Source organism: Emys orbicularis, chromosome 1 (assembly GCF_028017835.1).
Source record: "Emys orbicularis isolate rEmyOrb1 chromosome 1, rEmyOrb1.hap1, whole genome shotgun sequence".
Classification (NCBI taxonomy): Eukaryota; Metazoa; Chordata; order Testudines; family Emydidae; genus Emys; species Emys orbicularis.
In genome coordinates this window covers 103,295,452-103,319,584 of record NC_088683.1, presented here as the reverse complement: position 1 = coordinate 103,319,584, position 24,133 = coordinate 103,295,452, and the positions used below count along the sequence as shown (strand labels likewise).

General features: G+C 40.2%; 1 protein-coding gene across 1 annotated transcript in view; it reads left to right on the top strand.

The window, feature by feature from the left end:
- The window catches only part of POLR3B (RNA polymerase III subunit B), a 134,641-nt gene that overhangs the window by 68,384 nt on the left and 42,124 nt on the right, over positions 1–24,133 (top strand). Inside the window, exons 18-23 of the mRNA XM_065407048.1 lie at positions 806–904; positions 8,643–8,770; positions 15,954–16,163; positions 17,896–18,054; positions 19,798–19,915; positions 23,120–23,262. Coding sequence (XP_065263120.1) covers positions 806–904; positions 8,643–8,770; positions 15,954–16,163; positions 17,896–18,054; positions 19,798–19,915; positions 23,120–23,262 — 857 coding nt within the window. The remainder of the gene's footprint in view (positions 1–805; positions 905–8,642; positions 8,771–15,953; positions 16,164–17,895; positions 18,055–19,797; positions 19,916–23,119; positions 23,263–24,133) is intronic.

Genomic DNA, 24,133 nt, shown 5'->3' with positions numbered 1-24,133 from the left:
TAAATCATTCGATGGGACTGTCTGTCCCCCACTCCTCTCCATCTGTAAATGTAATAACAATATGCCCTGACTGAATTAAGAGCTCTGTTGTGGTATTGCAATGCTGGTTAGATGTTTACGGGAGAAGTCTGCTCTCACATGTAAATGAAGAATCAGAATAGCAGATATGTTCTGCTTTTTAAATCAAATACAAAAAAGTCATGACTCTTATTCTGCTATTGATTTGAGATTGTGATATGTGGTTATTAGAATAAATGTATAACCTAAATTTTTAAAAGCAACTACTTACTTCTGGTGCCTGATTTGAGACCCCTTAGAGAGTCTTTCGGTAAATGCTGAGAACCCGCCCTCTGAAAATCAGGCACCTTTAATCAGGAGTGTCAGCTTCGGCTCTCAGAAATTGAGGCATTAAAAATCACTAATCACTCTCGAAAGAGTGTGTGCACACATGTCTGAGAGAAGGTGTATAATATAAGCATCCCCAGTTCAGTTTCTAATCAATCTTGCAAAATCATCATGGAAATTTGTTAGTCCATCCACAAAATATACTTACCTTTATGATATGATGAAAATATTAAAGCTATTTAAAAAAAAAAATCCCCCTGAAGCGAACAGGTAAGTAAGATTGTTTTGTTTCTGCTTCAAATATTTAGAGAGAATTCTCTCAGATCTGTGTAACTCAGTGCAGATAAGGACAACTTGTTTAGTTTGCTTTCCTTACAAAAGTCAGTTCCTTTTAATAACTTTTTATTTTTGCATATGAATAAAATGTTTCTCAATGTGTACCTTTTTTTGGCAATTACAGGAATTTTGAAGATTTTTTGCATGAAGGCCTAGTTGAATATTTGGACGTGAATGAGGAAAATGACTGCAACATTGCACTGTATGAACATACAATTACTACGTAAGTGTACATTCAGACTAAATACTGGTACAGTAAAAATATGTCTATTATAGCCTTCTTTCTTTCTGTTCTCTGAAATGTAAATTGATTAACTATGTTTAGGGCCCTACCAAAGTCACGACCATGAAAAACATGTCATGGACCATGAAATCTGATCTCTCCCTGTGAAATCTGGTCTTTTGTGTGCTTTTACCCTATACTATGCAAATTTCATGGGGGAGACCAGTGTTTCTCAAATTGGGGGTCCTGCCCAAAAGGAGAGTGGCAACTATTGGCCGGGCACCCAGCTCTGAAAGCAGCACCCCGCCAGCAGCAGCGCAGAAGTAAGGGTGACAATACCATACCATACCATACCATGCCACCCTTACTTCTGTGCTGCTGCCTTCAGAGCTGGCGGCCAGAGAGTGGCAGCTGCTGACTGAGGGCCCAGCTCTGCAGGCAGCACTGCATAGGTAAGATTGGCAATACCATACCATGCCATCCTTACTTCTGTGCTGCTGCTGCTGGCAGTGGCTCTGCCTTCAGAGCTGGGCAGCTGGAGAGTGGCAGCTGCTGGCTGGGAGCCCAGCTCTGAAGGCAGCGCCAGCAGCAGCACAGAAGTAAGGGTAGAAGCACCACAAACCCCCCTACAATAATCTTGCGACCCCCCCCACACACACAACTCCTTTTTGGGTCAGGACCCCTACAATTACAACACCGTGAAATTTCAGATTTAAATAGCTGAAATCGTGAAATTTACTATTTTTTAAATTCTATGACTGAAATTGACCAAAATGGACCATGAATTTGGTAGGGCCCTAACTATGTTGTAATGTTGCTGTTTCCACACCAAGCTCTTGCTTATGTTCATAACAATGTACAAGTAGGAGATAATAGAAGCTTAGGAAGCAATTTGTGATTACACCAATCCTAAATCATCTATGGGATAGTCACAAATAAGTGAATTTAGTGTTTGATTTTTTTTGTGAGGAATTGAGGTTATAAACTCTAACCCACAAAAACCTGGAATATGTGATTTTTATCAGTGTGAGTTTTTCATGATCTCTTATACTCATAATTGGCCAAACCATTAGAGAGTTATGCAGGTCATCCAAACAGCTCCTGATAAAACTTTTATACCACACCATTATGCATCCTGTTATGCTAGTCTACTCTGGAATGTCTTTAGAGAGCTTTTAAGAGGGTTTGGGGTGTTTTTTTAAATCCATCCACATCTAAAGCCAGGGTACCTTGTTTCTGTACTTCAGAGTTTCTAGACCGTGACTACCTATTTGTGGCCAAAGAGCACTAAAATTAAAACAAAGCTTCTTTCCAGACTACTAATTCATACTTTCTCAGGCTTTTATTGAGCTGAGACTATCCTATTGACTCAAAAGCCAGGTCTAATGTATCCCAGGTTACCTCTCTGAAACATCTCTTTGTCATATACGCTGCATGATTTTTACAGTTCTTTAAGGGTATGTCTACACTGCAATGTAAGCCCAGGGTTAGTGGGACTCTAGTCAGTGGACCCGTGTTAGGGAACCTTGAGCTTGAGCATCTATGTTGTATTTTAACCTGAGGTTAAGAATTTTCTGACGCATGCTCGAACCTTCGGCTCTGGCATCCACACGGCACCGCACAGACCTGCGTCAAAGTAACCATGTCCCAGAGTCTGTACTATGACTGGGGGGGTCTGGAATGGATCACAGTGAGACTGCCACGCTCCGGGCAAACTGCAAGAAACAGGGCAGACAGTACCCAATAACTGGTGGTTTATTTTTTAATTAGATTCACCACACCAGTAACAAAAGAGCTTCTGCAGCACCACACTGGTTAACCAAACACAGTTCCCTCTAGGCATTCCAGGCCTTGGCTCCCATCCCGACAATCAGGTCTAATATAGAAAGAGGTTATTGAAAACCCAATTCACCATATGTGAGGTTCTTCTAATCCCAAAGGATCAGTCAAACACTTACCACCAGGTCAATATGTATCTCAGATCTTACCCAAATATCATGCTGTCAGCCAATCCACACTAACTAAAGATTTATTAATAACCATTTATAACTATTCTTTTCTTTTAATAGATCATATATACATACAAGTAATTGCAAAGTCCTTATATCAGGTTTGTAGCAGTGATGGAAAACTGTTGGTTTGCAAAAGTTGCTCTGGCAAAAGTTGCTCTAGTAACTTCCAAAAGATTGGGAGATCCTCTGGACATTGTTCAAAATACTCCTTTTAATTGTAAAACCACAGTCCAGAGAATTGGAGCAGGAAAAAGGCAAAATGGAGATCTCAGGTGTCTCTTATATCCTCTGCCATGTGCATGGAAATTTACTGTTCCAAACAAATCCATACACAGGGGCTGTGGGCAAGTTACTGACAAAGATGGAGGCCTAGATCACATTTCCACATCACATGCCCTTACATGTTTTGATAAATCACAGGGGTGACCATTGGCTCCTTGCTGTTTTAGGCATTTGCAGGAAGACTCATTGAAGAGCTGATCTCCTTTAATGGCCTGTCACCACCTGAATGGTCCATCCACAGTTGAATGGTTCGTCAACACTGGGCTGGCTAGACGGGATGTAAAACTACCTTGTGGGTGTCAACCAAGAACAAAACACATGTTTGAGATACAAATACATAGCAAATATTCATAAAGTCAGATACAAAGATGATACATGCATATAAACAAGATTATCATACTTAGCAGATTATCAATGGAAAAGTTGTACCTTACATGACCTACTTTGTATAAGATTTGTTGCAATTGTATAATTGTGGTAGCAACGATGATATAAATGGTCATCTTCAATTACACATTGCAGTGTAGACATACCTCAAAAGTCCTATGGCCTGATCAGCCTCCACTGAAGTCAGTGGAGAGACTCACGTTGATTTCAGGGGAGCTGGTATCTTCCACCTTTGCCAAATGAAACAGTCATTCCATCAATTAATTGCATTGCTGTTGCTTGTGCCCTTTCACTTTAACAAGTTGCTCTGGGGGGCTTTTGGCTGATTTCGTGAGTGCATCAGCAAAGATCAGGACAAAAGGAACATATTGCCACTTATGGCAAAGTTAATTGCCTTCAAATCATACTGCAGCTGAAAAGAGTAACTACAAGGCACCTGAATAGGCTGCAGCCTAGAACATCCCTGCCAATCTGCATGGAATCACAGATAACTCTCCCATAATAATGGGAAGAGACCCTAGTTGGTCATCTAGTTCAAATTACCTGTTATAAGTATGGAAGATTATTACATTATGCATGAACACATCTAAACTTGATCTAAATATATCTGGTAATTTTGCTATAACACCTGGCCATACAATAGTTGTTTCTGAATGTAAATGATGAAGTAAATCTGTCGGTTTTAGCATCATACTGGGAACTAGTATGCAGTTTATTTACAATTATCCCTAAATCTCTTTACATGGCTAAGAATGTCCTTTATATTGGTACAACAAATACAATTTAATGTGTGATGAATAAGTATCCGATCAAGAGCCCTGAGGTATCCCATTGCAATTTCTCCTGTCTGATGTCACACAGTCACCTCTTTTTAGCTACAGTGGTACAGGGGTTCCGGCTGAGTGAATGGAACCCCAGGCTGGCAGCGGGCTGAGTGGCTCAGCCTGCCACCACTCTGGGGTTCCGGCTGCCGGCTCCTGCCAGCCCCTGTCTCAGCGGCTGGCCCCAGTCAGTGCCCGCTGCCAGCCTGGGGCGCTGAGTGGGGCCGGCGGCCGGGACCCCGGCTGGCAACGGGGCAGCAGCTGGAACCCCAGAGCGGCGGTGGGCTGAGCAGCTCAGCCCGCCGTCGCGTGACATAAAAAATCGGCTCGCGTGCCACCTTTGGCACGCATGCCGTAGGTTGCCGACCCCTGCTCTATATCCTAATAAAGACGAGAGAGTAGAAGTTGGTAAAGTATAGATAGGAAGTGAAAAGGAACAGTCAAATGAAAGAATCCCATTCAATTATATCACACGAAGGTAGACAATTGACAAATTTTATAAGCGCTTGTATAAAAAAGCTAGAAGTCTAAATACTAAGATGGGTGAACTTGAGTGCCTGGTATTAAGTGAGGCTATTGGTATAATAAACATCACAATAACTTGATGGAATGATGAGACACAGTAATACTGGGGTACACAATATATAAGAATGACGGAATAGGTCATGCTGGTGGGGGAGTGGCACTATGTGTGGGGGGAAAAATCAGTCAAATATAATAAAAATCTGAAATCAAACTGTAGCATAGAATCTTTATGGATAGAAATTCAATGCTTGATTAATAAGAGTATAGCAGAAGGACTATACTACCGACCACCTGGCCAGGACGATGATTGTGAAATGCTCTGGGAGATGAGACCGACTACAAAAACAGAAAGCCCAGTAACCATGGGGGATTTTAACTATTGCCGTATTGACTGGATACATGTCACCTCAGGACAGGGTGCAGAGATAAAATTTCTAGACACCATTGACTGCTTCTTGGAGCAGCTAATCCTGGAACCCACTAGGGGAGAGGCAATTCTTGATTTAATCCTAAATGTCACATAGGATCTGGTCCAAAAGGTGAATACAGCTGAACTGCTCAGTAATAGTGACCATAAAATAATTAAGTTTATCATCCTTGTAGGGAGGAAAATACCAAAGAAACCCACCACAGTAGCATTTAACTTTTTAAAAGGGGAACTACACAAAAATGAGGAAGCTAGTTAAATGGAAATTAAAAGGAACAGTCACAAGAGTGAAATGCCTGCAAGCTGCATGGAAACTATTTAAAAACACCATAATGGGGTTCAAACTAAATGTATACACCAAATAATTAAAAACAACAACACAACAGTATGAGGACCAAAGAAATGCACCATGGCTGAACAGCAGAGTAAAAGAGGTGGTTAGAGGCAAAAAGGGATCCTTTAAAAACTGGAAGTAAGAGCCTACTGTGGAAAACAGGAAAGGAGCATAAGTTCTGGGAAATCAAGTGTAAGAATATAATTAGGCAAGTCAGCAAAGAATTTGAAGAGCAACTAGCAAAAGAAACGAAAACTACGAGCAAAAATTTTTAAGTACAACAGAAGCAGGAAGCCTGCCAAACAATCAGTGGGGTCACTGGTCGATCAAGTTGCTAAAGGAGTGCTAAGGAAGACAAGGCTGTTGCAGAGAAGCTAAATAAATTCTTTGCATCAGTCTTCACTGCAGATGATCTGAGGGAGATTCCCACACCTGAGCCTTTGCCCTTTTTTTTTTTTTTTTTTTTAAGTGACAAATCTGAGGCACTGTACCAGATTGAGGTGTTGGAGAAGGTTTTGGAACAAACTGATAAATTAAACAGTAATAAATCACCAGGACCAGATGGTATTCACCCAAGAGTTCTGAAGGAACTCAAATATGGAATTGTAAACTACTAACTGTGCTAGAATCATAGGGTTAGAAGGTACTGCAAGAGTCATCTAGTCTAACCCTCTGCCAAGATACAGGATTTGTTGTGTCTAAACCATCCAAGACAGATGGCTATCCAGCCACCTTTTGAAAACCTTCAGTAAGAAGCTTCCACAACCTCCCAAGGCAGGTTGCTATGTAACCTATTACTTAAATCAGCCTCTGTACCAGATGACTGGAAGGTAGCTAATGTAATGCTGATTTTTAAAAAAGGTTTCAGAGGCAATCCTGGCAATTACAGGCTGGTAAGCCTAATTTCAGTACCAGGAAAATTGGTTGAAACTATAATAAAGAGCAGACACTTAGATGAACATGATATGTTGGGGAAGAGTTAATATGACTTTGGTGAGCTTGGAGATTGATTTCCATTTACAAATCTATTAGAATTTTTTGAGGGTGTCATCAAGCATGTGGACAAGGTTGATTAGTGGATATATTATACATGGACTTTCAGAGAGCTTTTGACATTGTCCCACACAAAAGGCTCTTAAGCGAAGTAAGCAGTCATGGGATAAAAGGAAAAGTCCTCTCATGGATCAGTAACTGGTTTAAAAGTTGGGGGGGGGGGGGGGAAAGGGTAGGAATAAATGGTCAGGGTTTCACAATGGAAAGAGGTAAATAGTAGGGTCCCCCATGCATCTGTACTGGGACCTGTGCTGGTCAACATATTCATAAATGATCTGGAAAAAGGGGTCAAGAGTGACATGGCAAAATTTGCAGACAGTACAAAATAACTCAGGTTAGTTAAGTCCAAAGCAGACTGCAAAGAGCTACAAAGAGCTCTCACAAAACTGGATGACTGGGCAATGGAATGGCAGATGAAATTAAATGTGGATAATTGCAAAATAATGCACATTGGGAAAAATAATCCCAACTATAAATACAAAATGATGGGGTCTAAATTAGCTGTTACCACTCAAGAAAGAGATCTTGGTATCCTTGTGGATAGTTCTGACAACATCTTCTCAATGTGCAGCAGCAGTTCAAAAAATTAACAGAAAGTTAGGAACCACTAGGAAAGGGATAGATAATAAAACAGAAAATATCATGATGCCATGATATAAATCCATGGTATGCCCACACCTTGAATGCTGCATGCAATTTTGTTTGTTCCACCTCAAAAAAGATGTATTAGAATTGGAAAAGGTATACTGAAGGGCAACAAAAATTATTAGGGGTATGGAACAGCTTCCATATAAGGAGAGATTAAAAAGACTGACTGTTCATCTTAGAAAAAAGTTGACTAAGGGGAGATATGATAGAGGTGTATAAAATCATGAATGGGTGGAGAAAGTGAATAGCGAAGTGTCATTTTCCCATTAACATAACAAGAACCAGGGGTTACCGAATGAAATTAATAGGCAGCAGGTGTAAAACAAACATGAAGTACTTAGTCACACAGTGCATAGTAAACCTGTGGAACTCATTACCAAAGGATGTTGTGAAGGCAGAATTAGGTAAATTCATAGAGGATACGTCTATCAATGGCTATTATCCAAGATGGTCAGGGACACAACCCTGTGCTCTGGTCCTCTCTCTAAACCTTGACTGCCAAAAGCTGGGACTGGACAATAGGAGATGGACCACTCAATAATTGCCGCCCTCTGTTAATTCCCTCTGCAGTATCTGGCACTGGTGACTGTCAGAAGACCATATTCTGGGCTAGATGAAAGATTGGTCTGACCCAATATGGCCATTCTTATGTTCTTATAACATAAATATTTATTGTCCAGTTAGTTTTCTGAAGTCTGTTACAATATACTAAAACTGCCTTTTTGTTTTGTCCCTCCCCCCGCCCCCAATGATTGAGTCTGAGTTTCCATCTTTAATGATAGACTTTTAGCTTGTTGGAACATGTAATCAGAAGTGTAAAAAATTCCAGAGACATATTTTTCTAACACTCTCTTTCCAGACATTCTTATGTGACCTCCCTTTTTATTTTGTAGCTTATATTAAGCACCACTGGTATATAAAATAACATCTATTTATATCTTGGATACTATGGTCAGTGTGTTTACTCTTACTTTTTTTCCCCTTCTATTTGCCTATGTAAATTTGTACCCTTGCTGTCCTTTCTACCTCTCTGTGTTTGGACCCAATGAAAGCCCAAATTAAAACTTAGAATAAAAATATATTGGAATTTGTCATTAAGCTTTTAGGTTTTACTCACTTAAATTTTTCTGAATGGCAACAAATTAAATTGAAATAATTTATCAGACTTTACTAAAATGAATTCAGTAAAATCGTGCCATTCTGCTGTCTACAGGTGTATTATAACCAGAATGTGTGTTTTCTTTTTAAGAGATACAACACACTTGGAGATTGAACCTTTCACACTTCTTGGCGTCTGTGCTGGGCTTATTCCATATCCTCACCATAACCAGTCCCCAAGAAACACTTACCAGTGTGCTATGGGGAAGCAAGCAATGGGTAAGGTTTTTCTGCTTCAAGATTGGAATGTTGTAATTTTAAACATCACGCAGCCTAAAATACTACAAATATGCTTGTCTACTAGATCATTTTAAAATGTTTCTGAGGAAATTAGAACATTTCTTATGAACAATGGCGTATATGCCAGGAGAAATTGACTTTGTTTCAATTTTCATTTGTTTTTGTTTGTTTGTTATTTAAGAAATAGCATAGTAAAATGGAGTCCAATTTTCTGGGATTTTCATACTTCAAAAGAAAATTTGAAGAAACCATAGCACTATTGTTCCTATTTTTGTAACAGTCATTACTTTCAAGTTTTCAGCATAGCTGGAAGATTGGCAGTGAGTGTTTTTTCTTTCTTTTTTATACTGCAGTGTGCTGTGGGTTTCCAAACAAAAAAGAGAAAAAAAGTGTTTGCACAAAGAGAGTGAAAGCACGGGGAAGTGATTTTTCTCTGAATAGTTAGAGTACTGTCGTTTTTTAATATATATTCATTAAGACTCTGTACCATGACACTAAGAATTTCTGTCTTTTCTGGTAAGGGAGAGTACTTCCTCAGTGACCTCTCACTTCACAGTATTTTATATTTTGGCTTTATTTTGGGAGAGGCGGTTATGGTGTCATCTCAATGAACCAAGAAATGAAGTTAATTTTCTAAGCCTGGGTTTTTAATTAATTTTAAATTAATAATCGTTGGTATGGTTTCCTTTAACTGCCATCTTATGTTAGGTAGTTCTAGTTTTGCCATTTGATAAGCAGCTAAACCATCATTAACATTTTCTTATTAACTTGCACGCCTAACTAATGTGCTGTTTTGTCAAGCCACAGCAAGTCCCAATGAAAACCTGAACAGCAGCACATCAGTTCAGTCTGCCCTGTTCAGACTTCAGCTGTACGTGTCAGTTTTACGTCTTGTGTTTGTGACAAGTTGAGATTACAGTAAAAGAACCCCATGTGTCATGAAAAAATGATCTCTTATGTTAGGTTTACAAAATCATTTATTTTGTGATGTGACTCCTAAATTGAAACAGTACACCTTTTGTGAAAATCTTCTAGGAGAATTAATGGAAAAATAGCTGCCTTGTACCTAATGGTCAACTTTAATGTGTCAAAATACTTGTAAATTAAAATAGCAAGAGATGCATTACCACCTTAAAAAAGAAAAAGCAGAGGCAATTTTTTTCCTTTACAAGTCCCCCCCCCCCCAAGACTCTCTATTTTATGACTATTAGTCTCAGAACGTTTGGTTAGTTACCACACACAGTTAAGCAGGATCAGTGTGTACAGAAAGCCAATTCAGTATCTGTGGAGTTCTTTTGTAGTTTTCTGTGTGAAGGTTTTTTTTCTCGTTTTGTTTTGAGTGTCATTTGCAATTCATTGTCTGTGTTTTCTGAGGTTGGTGTATTCAGCTGCTTTGACCCTAGGTCTTGCACATTTAGCTCCTTGGATACAATCCTCTGACGTTACTGCTGACGCTAGGAACACAAAAGCCATTGAATATCTTTAGCAATAAAAAAAGCCTTTGTTTCGGTTTGTTGTTACAAAACACCTGACTCCAAAGAATAAGCAGTGAGATAAAAGTACATTTTAAAAGTTGGCACATGACCTGGCTGTATGTTACTTTGTAGACTGAAATATCGGCAAACACCCTGAGTCTTTATGAAAAGCTTGTGTACACTTGTGTTTTTTTTTTTTTTTTTAAGTGGAGGTGATATCTAGCTTTAGAAGATTGTTACATATGCTTGTAGATTAGCTGTATAAAATGAAACCTACAGGATATTCATGTAATTTATTTCATTTGTTTGCATATATTTTTGTATTTACACAAATGCTGACAAGTACTTCAAACTTCTGTTGCTTGTTTTGCGCTTTAATAAGTTCTCTCTCTCCCCTACTGGCTTTGCATAGCCCTATGGAAGGACCAATGTCCACTCACTCCCTGTGGTGTCAAGAACTGGGAGTATTGAGAGAGCATGCTGCCTCCCTAGAGGGAAGGTGGGACTTGGATTGCTCAACACTGACCGCTCTGCTGATTTGAGGAAGCTGTATTGACAGGCTTTGAAGGAAGTCCTCAGTCACCTCAGTCAGAAACATAGTAATGTCATGGGTGAGAAGGGATGAGAAGCAGGGATAAATTGACCGGATCCCTCAATTTAGGAATTAAATTAATAATGCAATATAACTGGCAATGTGTAGATTATTAAAATCTCAAAGTCAACATTTCTACAGGATAATGCTTATTAAATGTACTATACTGAAAAATATATTTCATGGACAGAATGAGTGTTGTTAATGTGTCCGTGCACTCAATAGTAGGTAAGACGAACTTCAATCAAGTGGTGGGAACACACTTCGTCCAGAGAATGTACAGTATGATGCATGTAGCATAATGCAGGGATGGGGGTGTTACCTGTACTTAGGTTGCAAGTACAGTTATGATTGCAAGGTCTTCTGATTGCATGTGCACATTGCAGTACAGAAATAATTTCAAATTTAAGACAATGGTGTGCTATTTAAGATTATAATTCAATACCCTGCATTATTAATGTTCCATATGTGGCTAGCATAATGCTATAAAGGATCAAAGACTCTGAAAATAGAGATGAATAAGACCTATTATTTATTTATTTATTGCGCAGTAGCACCCAGGAGTCCCAGTCATGGACCAGGACCCTGTTTTGCTAGGTGCTGTACAAACACAGAACTTAGTCAGGAAATGCAACACTTAATTTTTTTCTACGACTAATTCAACTGCATTTTTTATATATATAATTAGTGTCTCTGTGTGTATATGGATATGGAAAGCAAGATGTGCATATTAATAATTCTACTATTACTCACATTGAATATACGTAATGTTTTATAAGTCCAAATGTCAGAATATAGGTGGTTGTAATGGAAACCATTTTACAGCCCTGGTTATTGCCTTCTGCCCTATGAAGGCTATAATAAAAAAAGTGGACAAAGATGACTTCAACTCAGACGTTTGCAGATAATTCTTCTAGTACTAAGAACCGTTGCCATCTACATATTGTCAGTTGCTCCTAGAGAACTGTAGAGGTCCCTGATGACTGGTATATTACAGGGCAAATTTAGTACCAATTCTCACAAATGGGCTGAGGAAGGAGATTGCAACTCTGGGAATAGAGCTTTTTTTTTTTTTTTTTTTTTTAAAGGTAACATCTGTGATGTACACCTCTACCTCGATATAACGCTGTCCTTGGGAGCCAAAAAATCTTACCACGTTATAGGTGAAACCGTGTTATATCGAACTTGCTTTGATCCACCGGAGTGCGCAGCCCCCCCCCCTCCCCGGAGCACTGCTTTACCGCGTTGTATCCAAATTCGTGTTATATCGGGTCACGTTATATCGGGGTAGAGGTGTATTTCTCAATGTATTGAGAAGTAAAGTGTGTCAACATTTTGTACATACAGTTTATTGGTGGGGGACAGAGGGGGAAGAATACAAACAAACAAAAGCAAAACCAATGTGGGTTATTACTGGTCTGTACAACCTATTCTTGGGTTCTGCCACCAGCCATCGAGGGACAGCATTTGTGCTACATACTGTGCGTTCTCTTTTACCAGCTCTTCGCTCTATGGATGGAGGCACAGTAGTGCCTAAATTGAGCCAGGCTTTCATGCTCTGCCCCAATTTACCCATAATCACTAACAGATTGTGGTTCTCCCCCCATCCCTCCAAAAGGGATCTTTCAAATACTAATTTTCCCAGCCAGGGAACACCTAGCATGTAAAATTCCCAATGAGCTCAGTCCTCTTCTCCCCTCTTCTCCCCCCCCCCCCGAGGATTCAGTGCAGCCTTTACATAAAGGTGTTCTATCCGTTCTATCAGCTCCATGCACCTGCAGAAAGGAAGGAGTGGAAAGTTTGCTGTGAAGTAAATGGAAATACAGAAGTATCAGCAATCCCTTTTTTTGGTACCCACACAAATGCTCCCTTTGGTTCATATTTAAACATAGTTTATTTTTTGTACATTTGTTGAAGTTCATTGTGCTTTACTTTGCTTGGCTTTTTGAGGGAAGTAAACAAAAGCTCTGTTCCTTTAGAAAGTAGACATAAATGTTAGTGGCTCCCTTCTTTCCAACACCCGCATGGAGGCCTTGTTGCAACACAGCAGACCTCAGGGAGGAAAAAAAGCTCCTATCTCTGTAAGTTTTGGATGGGGTTTAAACAAACAGAGGAGGCTAGTGGTTTGGCAGCCAGGGGAGAGAAGGCAGGGGACTGTCTGCACTGTGAGCCAGGGGTGTAATTCCCGGCTTGCATACACATGATTGCACTAGCTCAGTGAGAGAGAGAGCACAAGAATAAATAGTAGTGTAGCCACGGTAGCACAGACAGCAGCAGTGAGTACATATCCACAGGGTTCGGGTGGGTTTGTATGCAGCACAGGTAAGCTATGCTGTCACTCCCCATGCTATTGCAGCTACAGTACTATATCTATATTTATATATATATTCGCACTAGTTCAATGAGAGCTACCTTTTGTGTAGGATGCACCCTTTAAGGGTGGTTACTGCTGATATATTGCATGCTTACATTTCACTTTTATGCTTGAGTGAGTCTTCCTCTAATCAATTACATTCCTACTGGGGCATCTCACCCCTAGTTGCTTTTTTCCTGTTTCTTTATTTTTATTGTGAGTACTATTGCATCCATGGCTGGGAAAGCTAACAGCACGTATTGGTGTTCAAAAATTTTGCCATTTCATTTGTCATTCATGCCCGATCAAATGTGATGTAAGCAAAAAAAAATTGAGTTAAAATTATCTTCTGGTGTGATGAAATACCAACTTTAAAGATAAGGAATATCCATTCCAAAAGACAGCCATAATATTCATGCCCAGTAAATTTCCACTAGAATTTCCCAAGTTTTGTAAAGGTGTCACTCACAACTTTAGAAAACAAGGCATTTTCTCTCTGAACATTACTAAGATCGCAGGTATGTGGTTGGGCTGTGGTTGAACACCATAAACCTTGGCCTCTTTCTTGGTTTCCCTGGTTTGCCACTGGAACATAGCAGATATAGCTTATAACTTATAGTATAACATAACAAGAGAGCATAAAACCCTTAGGAGGTAGAGGTGAGGAACAATCTGTATGTGTTTCACAGCCACGATAAAAGGGTATTTCTCATTCAGGAACAACTTCCACTGAAGAATCGGGAACTGCATTTAGGATCACCTGAAAACTTAATTTGTTTGAGTAATAAGCTCCACAGATTCAACTCGCCCTAGAAAAAAAAGATTATTCAGATAGAGGTGGAAATTAACATGAAAAGTTTTGAGTTTCTTTCATTGGGGGAAATTATCCCCATGCTCTGCAGTAGGAGAAACTTCAGTTTTTCAAAGTGTAGGGAAGTAAGATGGAGTTGTCTGAAAAGTTGTCTCAGTGGGTAGGAACTTCAGGGCATGGATCATTCCATGGTGGTAACTGACAGGTCTGATTCTTTACCCAAGATGCAAGTGAGGCTGAAGTATCCAGTTCTTCCCCTCCAATCCCATTGCAAACTGAGGGAGGGAGGAACAGCCTCTGCCAAACTCCCCCAACAAATGGTGAATCATTCTTCTCCCCAAGAAGAAAGTAAATTGGTCACCAGTAAGATGCCAATGAAGCCATTTATCACCTGTGCCAAGGCCTCTCTTGCACTCTGGGACGCTGTTCAGTATTGACACTCCAGAGCTTCACAGCCACTTTGCAGACTCCAGGAAAGAGCAAGAAATCAGGAGAGTTTGTGGGACCCAGCAGAGAGGGCTGCCATCTTCTGCTATAGTATTTCTCTGTCCCTCCCTCTGCCTTGGGAAGGGGACTGTGTTGGAAGTGTTTTGTGACAGTCAGTATAGCATCGAGGGGAGGGCAAACCTTGGGAGTTGACTATGACAGCTGCCGTTTTAGATACTTGTTTTATGGGTGTGGTTTTTTGGGGGGGTTAGTATTTTTCTCAAATACAGATACTTAGAAAGTGCAAGTATTTGTATATAAAGCATGTTTTTGTCATAACCCTAATAGCAGAATTGTGTTTTGGTGTATTGTTTGGCAGCCCAAAATCTTTGTGTTGCATTTCTTCTAACTGTAGCAACCAGTCCCCTTGAAATAACTGCAGGCAATGCAAATGTTTTGAAAAACTAGCCCCCGGGGCATAACTGCTAAATGTTTTTAAACATACTTTGTAGTTAGTTCTTTAAGATCATAATTTATAAAGGACCTGGAGACACAGCACAGGGCCTCGCCAGCAAACAGTAGTAACATATGAGTGCTTTCACTATTGTTCTGCTACACAACAGTTTATGTTCCCCCGCTGGGTATTAATTATTTTTTCTTCACAGATTTCAGAAGACACTTTGGCAGTCTGGTGGGAAATGGCCAGAATCTCAGTATCAAGCTGGGAGGTCTATACAAAGTGTTGAATTCTGAACCGTAAATTTAAAAGTAATATCATGTAAAAAGACAAATAGATGGAGGGTGAACTTCTACTGTAGTCCTACCAGCAGTGACTCCTCTGATAACTTCAGAAAGTAAATCTGTCTTGGCTGCTGTTAACTGCATGCTTTATTCATGCTTTCTGACATTCTAACACAGACCGTTGAACTAATTATTACCCAGAAAAGGAAGTAAATATGATGTGCAGTGCACAGATGCTGATCCAAAGCCCCTTCAAAGTCAATGGGAGTCTTTCCATTTATTTTGATGGGCTTTGGATCAAGCCCACAGCCTCTCTCAACAACTGCAATTATTAAGAATTAACAGAAAACCGTGAAAATGAACTTGGCTTTTGTTAACTTATTCAGGGCTAGAAGTTTACCAACCTGCTCTAGTTCAGAGTAACACAGGCACTTACCTTGGGGTTTAGTTTTGGGGCTTTTTTGTTTTGTTTTGTTTGCTTTGATTTTTTGTTTTTGTTTTTAATTGATCAGGATTTTCTTGAGGATCTTAAAGCCATTTTAAATCTTTTTTTTTTTTAAATTTGAAGTTATTTCAGCACAATCTCTAATATGAATTGTAAGGTTTCTGGGGTTTTTTCCTGTTTCTTCTGAAGACCTTGCATTACCAGATATGTTACCTTCATTTGTGAAATTGGTTATTTTACATGTTGGTAATATACATCTAAAATATTTCAAGTAGTAAAATAGAAGTTTTCATGGTATTGCTTTTGTTTTTAAATACAGGTACCATTGGATACAATCAACGGAACAGAATTGATACTCTTATGTATCTGTTAGCATATCCACAAAGGCCAATGGTTAAAACAAAAACCATTGAACTGATAGAGTTTGAGAAACTGCCAGCTGGACAGAATGCCACAGTTGCTGTGATGAGCTACAGTGGTTATGATATTGAAGATGCTCTTGTCTTAAACAAGGCTTCCTTGGACAGAGGTAAGAAGCAACTGGGCCTATTCTTTGTCACTTGTGTAAAGCAAGCACAATAACCTATGTTTTTATAGCATTGCATGCTTATTGAATTAATATTGCCTAAATTATGAAGATTAAAACTTTTAAAATTAGGAAATCAACTTTGTAAAATGCTTTTTTTCCTATAAATATAGTGTGGGGGGGGGATGTCTGTGTGTACATATATATGTGCTTGAACATGGTGCCTTTGTGGTGAAATTACACAAAATGCTTGTTAACTATGAGTATAGGTATGATGAAAACAAATGACTGACTTTTGACCTTGAATAACAAAGGATAAGCTATCCTTTTTCAAAAATATTTGTCTTGCATAAAGTTTAATGTGTTAGATAATCTGTTGGTGTGGGGCTTGCTTTTTAGATGGTGACCTGGGCCTTTGTTTGAGCCTAACAGAGAGAAAAAAGTCTCATTATTTTCCCCAGTATTGAAAGTGATAGATGAAATTAGACTTTTGAATGTATTCAGCAGAAAAAAGAGAGCATGTGTAGTTTTGTGTCATTATGAACTTAATGCTAGAGGAAAATAATGCCAGCAAACAAAATAGAGAAAAACAAATATCTACGTCCTCTTTAAAATCTACATAGTTCAGTCTGTTTTAAGTGGAAAAACATAGTTACCTTTCAATTAGTGTGTAAGTAAAATTTGTACTGCTGCCTGCTTTTAAACATCACTCGTTTTGCACATATTCTTCAGCACTGTTTAGAATCAACAATAATTCTCACTTTGATTGAGTTAGTTTTAGTATCGGGTGGCCAAAACCAGACTCTTCCATTAGTTCATTCTGTCTCCCTTTTACCCCTTCCTTAACACGCCTCCTGCTTGTTGCTAGGCAGCAATAATAGTATTCCTAGACATGTATCTTTGGCATTAATGTCTGCCGCACTTAATTTATGCCTTTCTTTCTGAAACAACAACAGGCATGATTTAAAACTGAATGTTTTCCTTTCTGGTAGACTGGTAACATTTACAGGGAAATCTAAAGACCATGTGATGCTTGTCAGGAATTACTTGACATAATCTAATGATATAGACGTACTGTAAATGGCTACAGCTATCCTTCAGATAAAATATAAGTTTACTAGAAGGCATTGCTCCTAGCTGACTATATTTCTGAATATGGGAATGACGGGCAAGATTTGTAAGCCAGCTATTGCTCCTGGGAAAAGTTTTCTAAAGAGCACACAGTTTTTCATCTAAAAACCATTTTTGTGGAGACATGTATAATTCAAACTTCCTTTTTTGTTTGTTTGTTTTTACTTAAAAAGAACATGGGGAGTACATGCAACAACACTAAATAGGCACTTTCCTGTTGAGCAAACAGCTACCACTGAAAGTTTTCAGTAAAATCTTTAGCTATCAGAACCACGAAAAGGAAAAAATGTGCCAAACTTAGCCCAATTTTAAAGCTGTGCAGATTTAAAAGGAGATCATCGTCAAATGCCTTTGATATATCTGAAAATATAGCGTGTGATCCTATTTTAAATTGTCAGCTTCTTGAGGCCAAAGACTTCTGTACAATGCTGTACATACTGAAAGTGTTCTAAAAATAACCCTTTTTGGGGTTTTAGCTATTATGCATTTTTTTCCTGTATTTTTAGCTAAATTAACCATTTTTAATTTTCTTTTGAGAACTCCTTAATTATAAAATAATTTCTGTACATTATTAATTTGAAAGAGGTTCTGTGTTCTATTTTAGGATTTGGAAGGTGTCTTGTGTATAAGAATGCCAAGTGTACACTGAAGCGCTACACAAATCAGACATTCGACAAAGTGATGGGTCCAATGTTGGATGCAGCTACACGTAAACCAATTTGGCGTCATGAAATTTTAGATGCTGATGGTATTTGCTCTCCAGGTATATAAAACGTTCTACCAATAATGATATTTGAATTGTCTTTGGTAGGAGAAATTAGCATTCATTTTTTTATAAATTGCTTTTTTAAATTAAATTAAATTAATGGAGATATCCTATCTCCTAGAACTGGAAGGGACCTTGAAAGGTCATTGAGTCCAGCCCCCTGCCTTCACTAGCAGGACCAAGTACTGATTTTGCCCCAGATCCCTAAGTGGCCCCCTCAAGGATTGAACTCACAACCCTGGGTTTAGCAGGCCAATGCTCAAACCACTGAGCTTTTATTATTTCATATTTCTTAGAGTACTATATCTTCTTAGTGGACATTAGAAAGCAGAAACAGTTATAGTTAAGAAAATAATCTGGTATCTGTGACTGTATTTTTTTTTAATATGCAGGATGAAAATGAAGCTCTAAATTTAAATAAAAATGTCTGTATTTTGACACCTTAGCAAATGATGAAACTATATTGTTAAAACAATTATCTCTCACTACTTGTTTTCTTCCTCTTAATTTTCCTAGTCTTCTCATCTGGAATGTTATTGAACTTTTACTATTTAAGTCTCTCTTCTGTCATCAGATCTACATATTTAAAACGCATCCCTTATGATTTTTGCGTGTATCATCTCTACAGCTACCAACATTTGCAAACAATTAATAAGGATACTTGGGGAGAGAAAAGAGACTCCTTTTAACTCTCTAAAAGTATGTTTTGGCAGGACAGAGTGGGAAAAGGTTAAATTTACCCTTATAATTAACAATGCAGATACGTATACCTATATAAGACTGGTCCTGCCAATATTGGGGGTCTTTTAGTTAGGAAGTAGCCTAAAAGTTAGTCTGTTGGGATCCAATGGTAGAACAATTATAAAGGCCACTACATTTAATTTCAACACTGAAGCCCTGAAGGAAATTTTATTCTACAAATGTACCAGTTATTCTTTTTAAGGGCATTGGAATATTTTTAAGCTCTCAAAATGTTCCTGCTTTCCCTGGTAACTTAAAAGTATTGGGATAGAGAGGATTGTAGCTGGCTCCAAATGTAAAGCCTTGTCTATAATGGCTAGCCAAACCCAGTTTAAACTAATTTAGCCTGAACAGTCAACAAACATTAATTGAGCTTCAGTGCAGATGAGGGCTAAAACATTGATGCCTGCCAATGGGCATGCTGTAAACTTGGTTGTTCTTTTTTAAATGAAGTGAGTGAAAGAGTGGAAGGAACAGGAAGAAGCAGGTAAAGGCAGAGGGGGTGGGGAGAAGGTAACAGTGGTGTCATATGTAATTTTCTTTCGAGAATTATGCAAGTGTCCAAAGTACGGAGATCAGCTATCAAAACATATCAGTTTTACTCCTGCTAATATAAAAAAGAAATACAGGTGTAGAGGAGTTGCAGTGTTTTAATAGAGGATTCCCACCAGATCATCTTAGATATTTTCTTGTGTCCCTAGTACCCTGACATGTTAAGTGGTTATCAACTTAAAATCAACTTGAGTTCCTTTTTTTGGTAGGTCCTAGTTTGATTCCTCTATTATGATATGTCTCTTACGCCAATGCATTACAAATGTAACAGACCTCATTTCCTGTGCACCTTGCTCAATTCATCCTTTCCCAGTGTACTTGTCATTTTAAATGTTATAAAATGTATTTCTGAATATATGTAGAAGGTCAAAAATACTAGCATGATGCTTGTGGGTTTTTTGTTTTATTTATTATTTATTTGTTTATTTATTTATTTTCTATTGTTAGGTGAAAAGGTAGAAAACAAACAAGTGCTTGTGAACAAGTCAATGCCAACTGTGACCCAGACTCCTCTGGAAGGAAGTAATGTTCCTCAACAGCCACAGTATAAAGATGTACCAGTAACGTATGTCACACTATAATCTCATACTTTAAAATCTACAAGTGAGGAAAGGAAGGACAGGTGGCAGATGCTCAGCACTGGAAAAGTAAAAGGCATAAAATTTCCTTAGAAGTTAGATTCAGTACCATGGGCCAGACTTTTCACAGATTTTTAGGTGCCTAAAGATGCAAATAGGCACCTAGTGGGATTTTTCAAAAGCGCCTAGACACTTAACCCCTGTTGATTTTGACAGAAGGTGGGTGGGTCATCAGGGCCTCTCCCAGATGACACCCTACGAGGAGGAGCTGGGCCCCCAAGGTTCAGTGTTTGGGGGTGGGCAGAGTCACAGGTTGGGGACATGGGGGTGACAGAGGAATATGAGGACACTGATGTGAGAGGTTAGAGGTACATGCAAGGGCAGGGCACACATGGGTAGCCGCACAGTGAGCAGGAAGCAGCTGCTCCCCAGCCACTTCAGAGAGCAAAGGAGTGAGTGCTTTACTAGTGTTCAACCCTCTGTTTACCCAGGTTGGCGGTGTGGGACGGTGCTCTGCCTGCTACACAGACTGATAGAGTGAGCTGTCTGTCAGCCTGTGTAGCAGCTCTAATTAGTCGTCCTCCCCCAGGAGGTGAGTGAATGGGGAAGGACAGCCAGTTTCCCCATAGAAGGGTCTGAAAACCTATAGTCTACAGGCAAACAGGCACCGCTATCATGTCTGTGTACCATAAGAGTAGAGCCTCATACCCAAGATGGCTGAGAGGTCCTGTTGACCTTTTAGGTTAGCTTATATGATTCAGATGGTATTTGGTATTTCACCAAAGCAATTCTCCTTTTCTCTCTGCTCTACCATGTCGAACTACTTTTCTCAAATCTCTCTGCATTCTCCTTCCGCATAAACTTTAAGTTGCACCATCAAAGCAATCGATGGTTCATGTCCTAGTAAATCTTTGATTCATCATCTTCTACACTCCCTGCCATTCTCTCTCTATCCTTGATTCTTTCTTCCCCACTGCCCCTTATGTCTGGAGCAGCTTCCCTGTTAGTATATGCAAAGGACCCTCACTCTTGTTTCTTCATTTAAAAAAGAATAAGCCAAACTCAAAAACAGTTTGTTCCTTGATTCATTTCAATTATAATGCCCTACCTCTCATATTTTACTAATATATCTACTCCTGGGGGAATTCTGCACCACTGTGCATGCACAGAATTCATATCCCCCGCAGATTTATTTGCTTCCCTGCAGAAAAATGACTTTCTGACAGGGAAGCAAAGGGAAGCTGCAAGAGCAGTCATGCACCACTCCCTAGCTGCACAGGTACATCATTTCATGCGCCCAGAGCAGCCGGTGGAGAGGTAAATCACCACGGGGCTGGGGACACCCCAGCCAGTGGCTCCTACCCTGAGCCGGGATCAGCTGCTAGTCCCTGCTGGGCTGGAGACAGGGCAGGACAGGATTTCCTCTTCCCCTGCAAGGAGTGGCTGGGGCTGTGTCAGACCCACCCCCAGAAACCTCCCCCAGCTGCAGGAAGCTCAGCATCCTCCCCTGCTTCCTTCACCCATCGCTCCTCAGTTGTGGGGGGAGGGATCACTGTACCGGGAGCTGCTCCCCAGCCACCCAACCCCTGTGCATCTGGACCTCCCATACCCAGACACCTCTGCCAAGCCTCACCCTGTATACCCAGTACCCCCCTAGCCCTCTATACCTGAACCCCACCCCACTGAACCTCAACCCCTGCATCTGGAGTCCCCCTGCACCCAGACCACTGCCTCTGGACCCCCATCCCTGCACCCAGACCACCCCCCATTAAGCTTCCTGCACTCAAACCCCCAACCTGATGACCCTCCCCTCCCTGCACCACCCTGAGCCCCCACATCCAGACCCCCATGCCACTGACCCCTAACTAGCTGCACCCAGATCCCCACCAAGTCCTACTCCCCTGCTGAGACCCCCACATCCAGACCCTTTCACTGAGCCCCAACCACCTTCACCTGGAAGCCCCTGCAGAGTCCCGTTCCCACTGCACCTGGAACACCCTTCTCCCCCACGGGCCTCTGTGCATACAGATCCCCCCACACCTAGATCCCCCACTGAGCTGCCTGCACTCAGATTGTCCCACACAGAACCCTCTCACCCCACACCTGGATGCCCCCTACACTGAGCCCCTTCAGACTTGGATCCTGCCTGGTTGAGCATGCCTGCCCCACACCTGGTGCAGAGGGGCAGGCCCCAAGATGTTTCTGGGGCAGGCCCAGTCTTGTGATGTGTCAGGGTCAGGTACAGCCTCACTGCTGAGTCCATGTCCCAGGGGTGGTGGGGTTGCAGGGTGATCTCCCACCTTCATGCAGCCAGTGGCCTGTGCTCCCCACTGCATGCTGGAGCCTCTGCATTTATTTATTGACAAATAAAACTTGCAGAATTTTGCATTACTTTAAAATATTGTGTGCATAATTTTAATTTTTTTTACACAATTTTTATTTTTTTGGTGTAGAATGCCCTCAGGAATATATATAGCGTAGTATTTCTGCCCATGTACTAGTATCCATTGCGACTGGCACCTGTTATTTGATACAACTCTCCTTATGCATAGTGCAGGGCAAAATGGAAATATTCTACTATTTTTTCATTATTTATTTAACAAACACAACTTGAAATAGTTGACATTTGAGGGAGGGATATTGGTGACTTAATTTTTGTTCTCTGCTCTCAATTTATTCCCTGACTTCCTTATTGCAAATATAAACCTGTAATTTGGTTTGGGCAGTTGTTGATTCTTATGGAAAATCCAGCAATGTACAATATATAAAGAGACTTTATCAGGAAGAGGCCATCAGACTATGCCTGCTGTCTTGTATTAGACCTTAATCCCACCTTCTTGCTCTTTTGCTATGAGTTTTTAATCCCTCTGTTCTCCGGGAATACATCTGTCTTTTGAATTCTATATTACAATTTTGCTTCAGTGGTCTTCCATATACATACCACCCACAAAATTTACATTTACAGTCAGAAACCTGCTGATCTATAAATTTCTCTTCATAACTTCCACTTGGTTCTATGTGTATATAAATTTAAATGGTGTTTTTAGGGTGACCATATGTCCCAATTTTATAGGGACAGTCCTGCTATTTGGGGCTTTTCCTTATATTGGTGCCTATTATCCCCCCACCCCCTGTCCTGATTTTTCACACTTTCTATCTGGTCACCCTAGGTGTTTTTGTCTCTCTATTAGATACAAAGGTGCAACTGATTCATATATTGAGAAAGTAATGATCTCTTCAAATGCAGAGGATGCTTTTTTGATCAAAATGTTGTTGAGACAAACTAGACGTCCAGAAATTGGAGATAAATTTAGCAGTCGTCATGGACAAAAAGGTAAGAGTCTTTTTATTAAAATGTATAATGGTAATTAGATGTAATGGAAGCTTTTATATCTTCTCCTCAAATGATATGAGTATGTAATAAAGTGTGGTTTGAATTTTTATGGACTGAGACTGACTTAGATCAGGTCTACACTACAAACTTACCTTGGTATAACTGTGTCGCTCAGGGGGGTGAAAAATCCACACCCCTGAGCGACTCGGTTATACTGACCTAATCCTCGGTGTAGACAACACTGTGTCTCCCATTGACACAGCTACCACCTCTCATGGAGGTGAATTAACTATGGAGGAAGATCTCCCATCAGCATAGTCAGGGCCAGCTTTAGGCACTGCAGGGCCCAATTCGAAAGAGCTGCCGCCGAAGACAGCGGCGGGACTTTGGCGGCAGCTCAATTGGCGGCCAGGGCCTTCAACGGCACGTCGGCGGAGGGTCCTTATGGACGTTGCGGGGCCCTCTTAGGGGCGCAGGGCCCGATTCGGGGGAATCGGGTGAATCACCCTAAAGCCGGCCCTGAGCATAGTAGCATCTTCACTGTAGAGCTACAGCAGTGCAACTGCTGCAGCATTTTAAGTGTAGGCCTGCCCTTAATCAAAAAAGAGCTTTCCCATTTCCTGTTCTCATTAGGTCAGTTTGCGAGGCCTGTTGTACAAATGTTACTACTAGAAAAACATATATTATCACATAGTCTGTTGAGATTGCCTTATTTAGTAACTGTATGGGAGGAAATGAGGAAGGAGGTCAATCGAAGTAAGCATACCAACGTTATAAGCCTGAAGGATGTTGGAGTCACCATTCGTAACCAAGAAAGAGGATGGGGAGAATTCTCTTTTAAGGATGTGTGGTTTTAGTCATGTTACTGAGG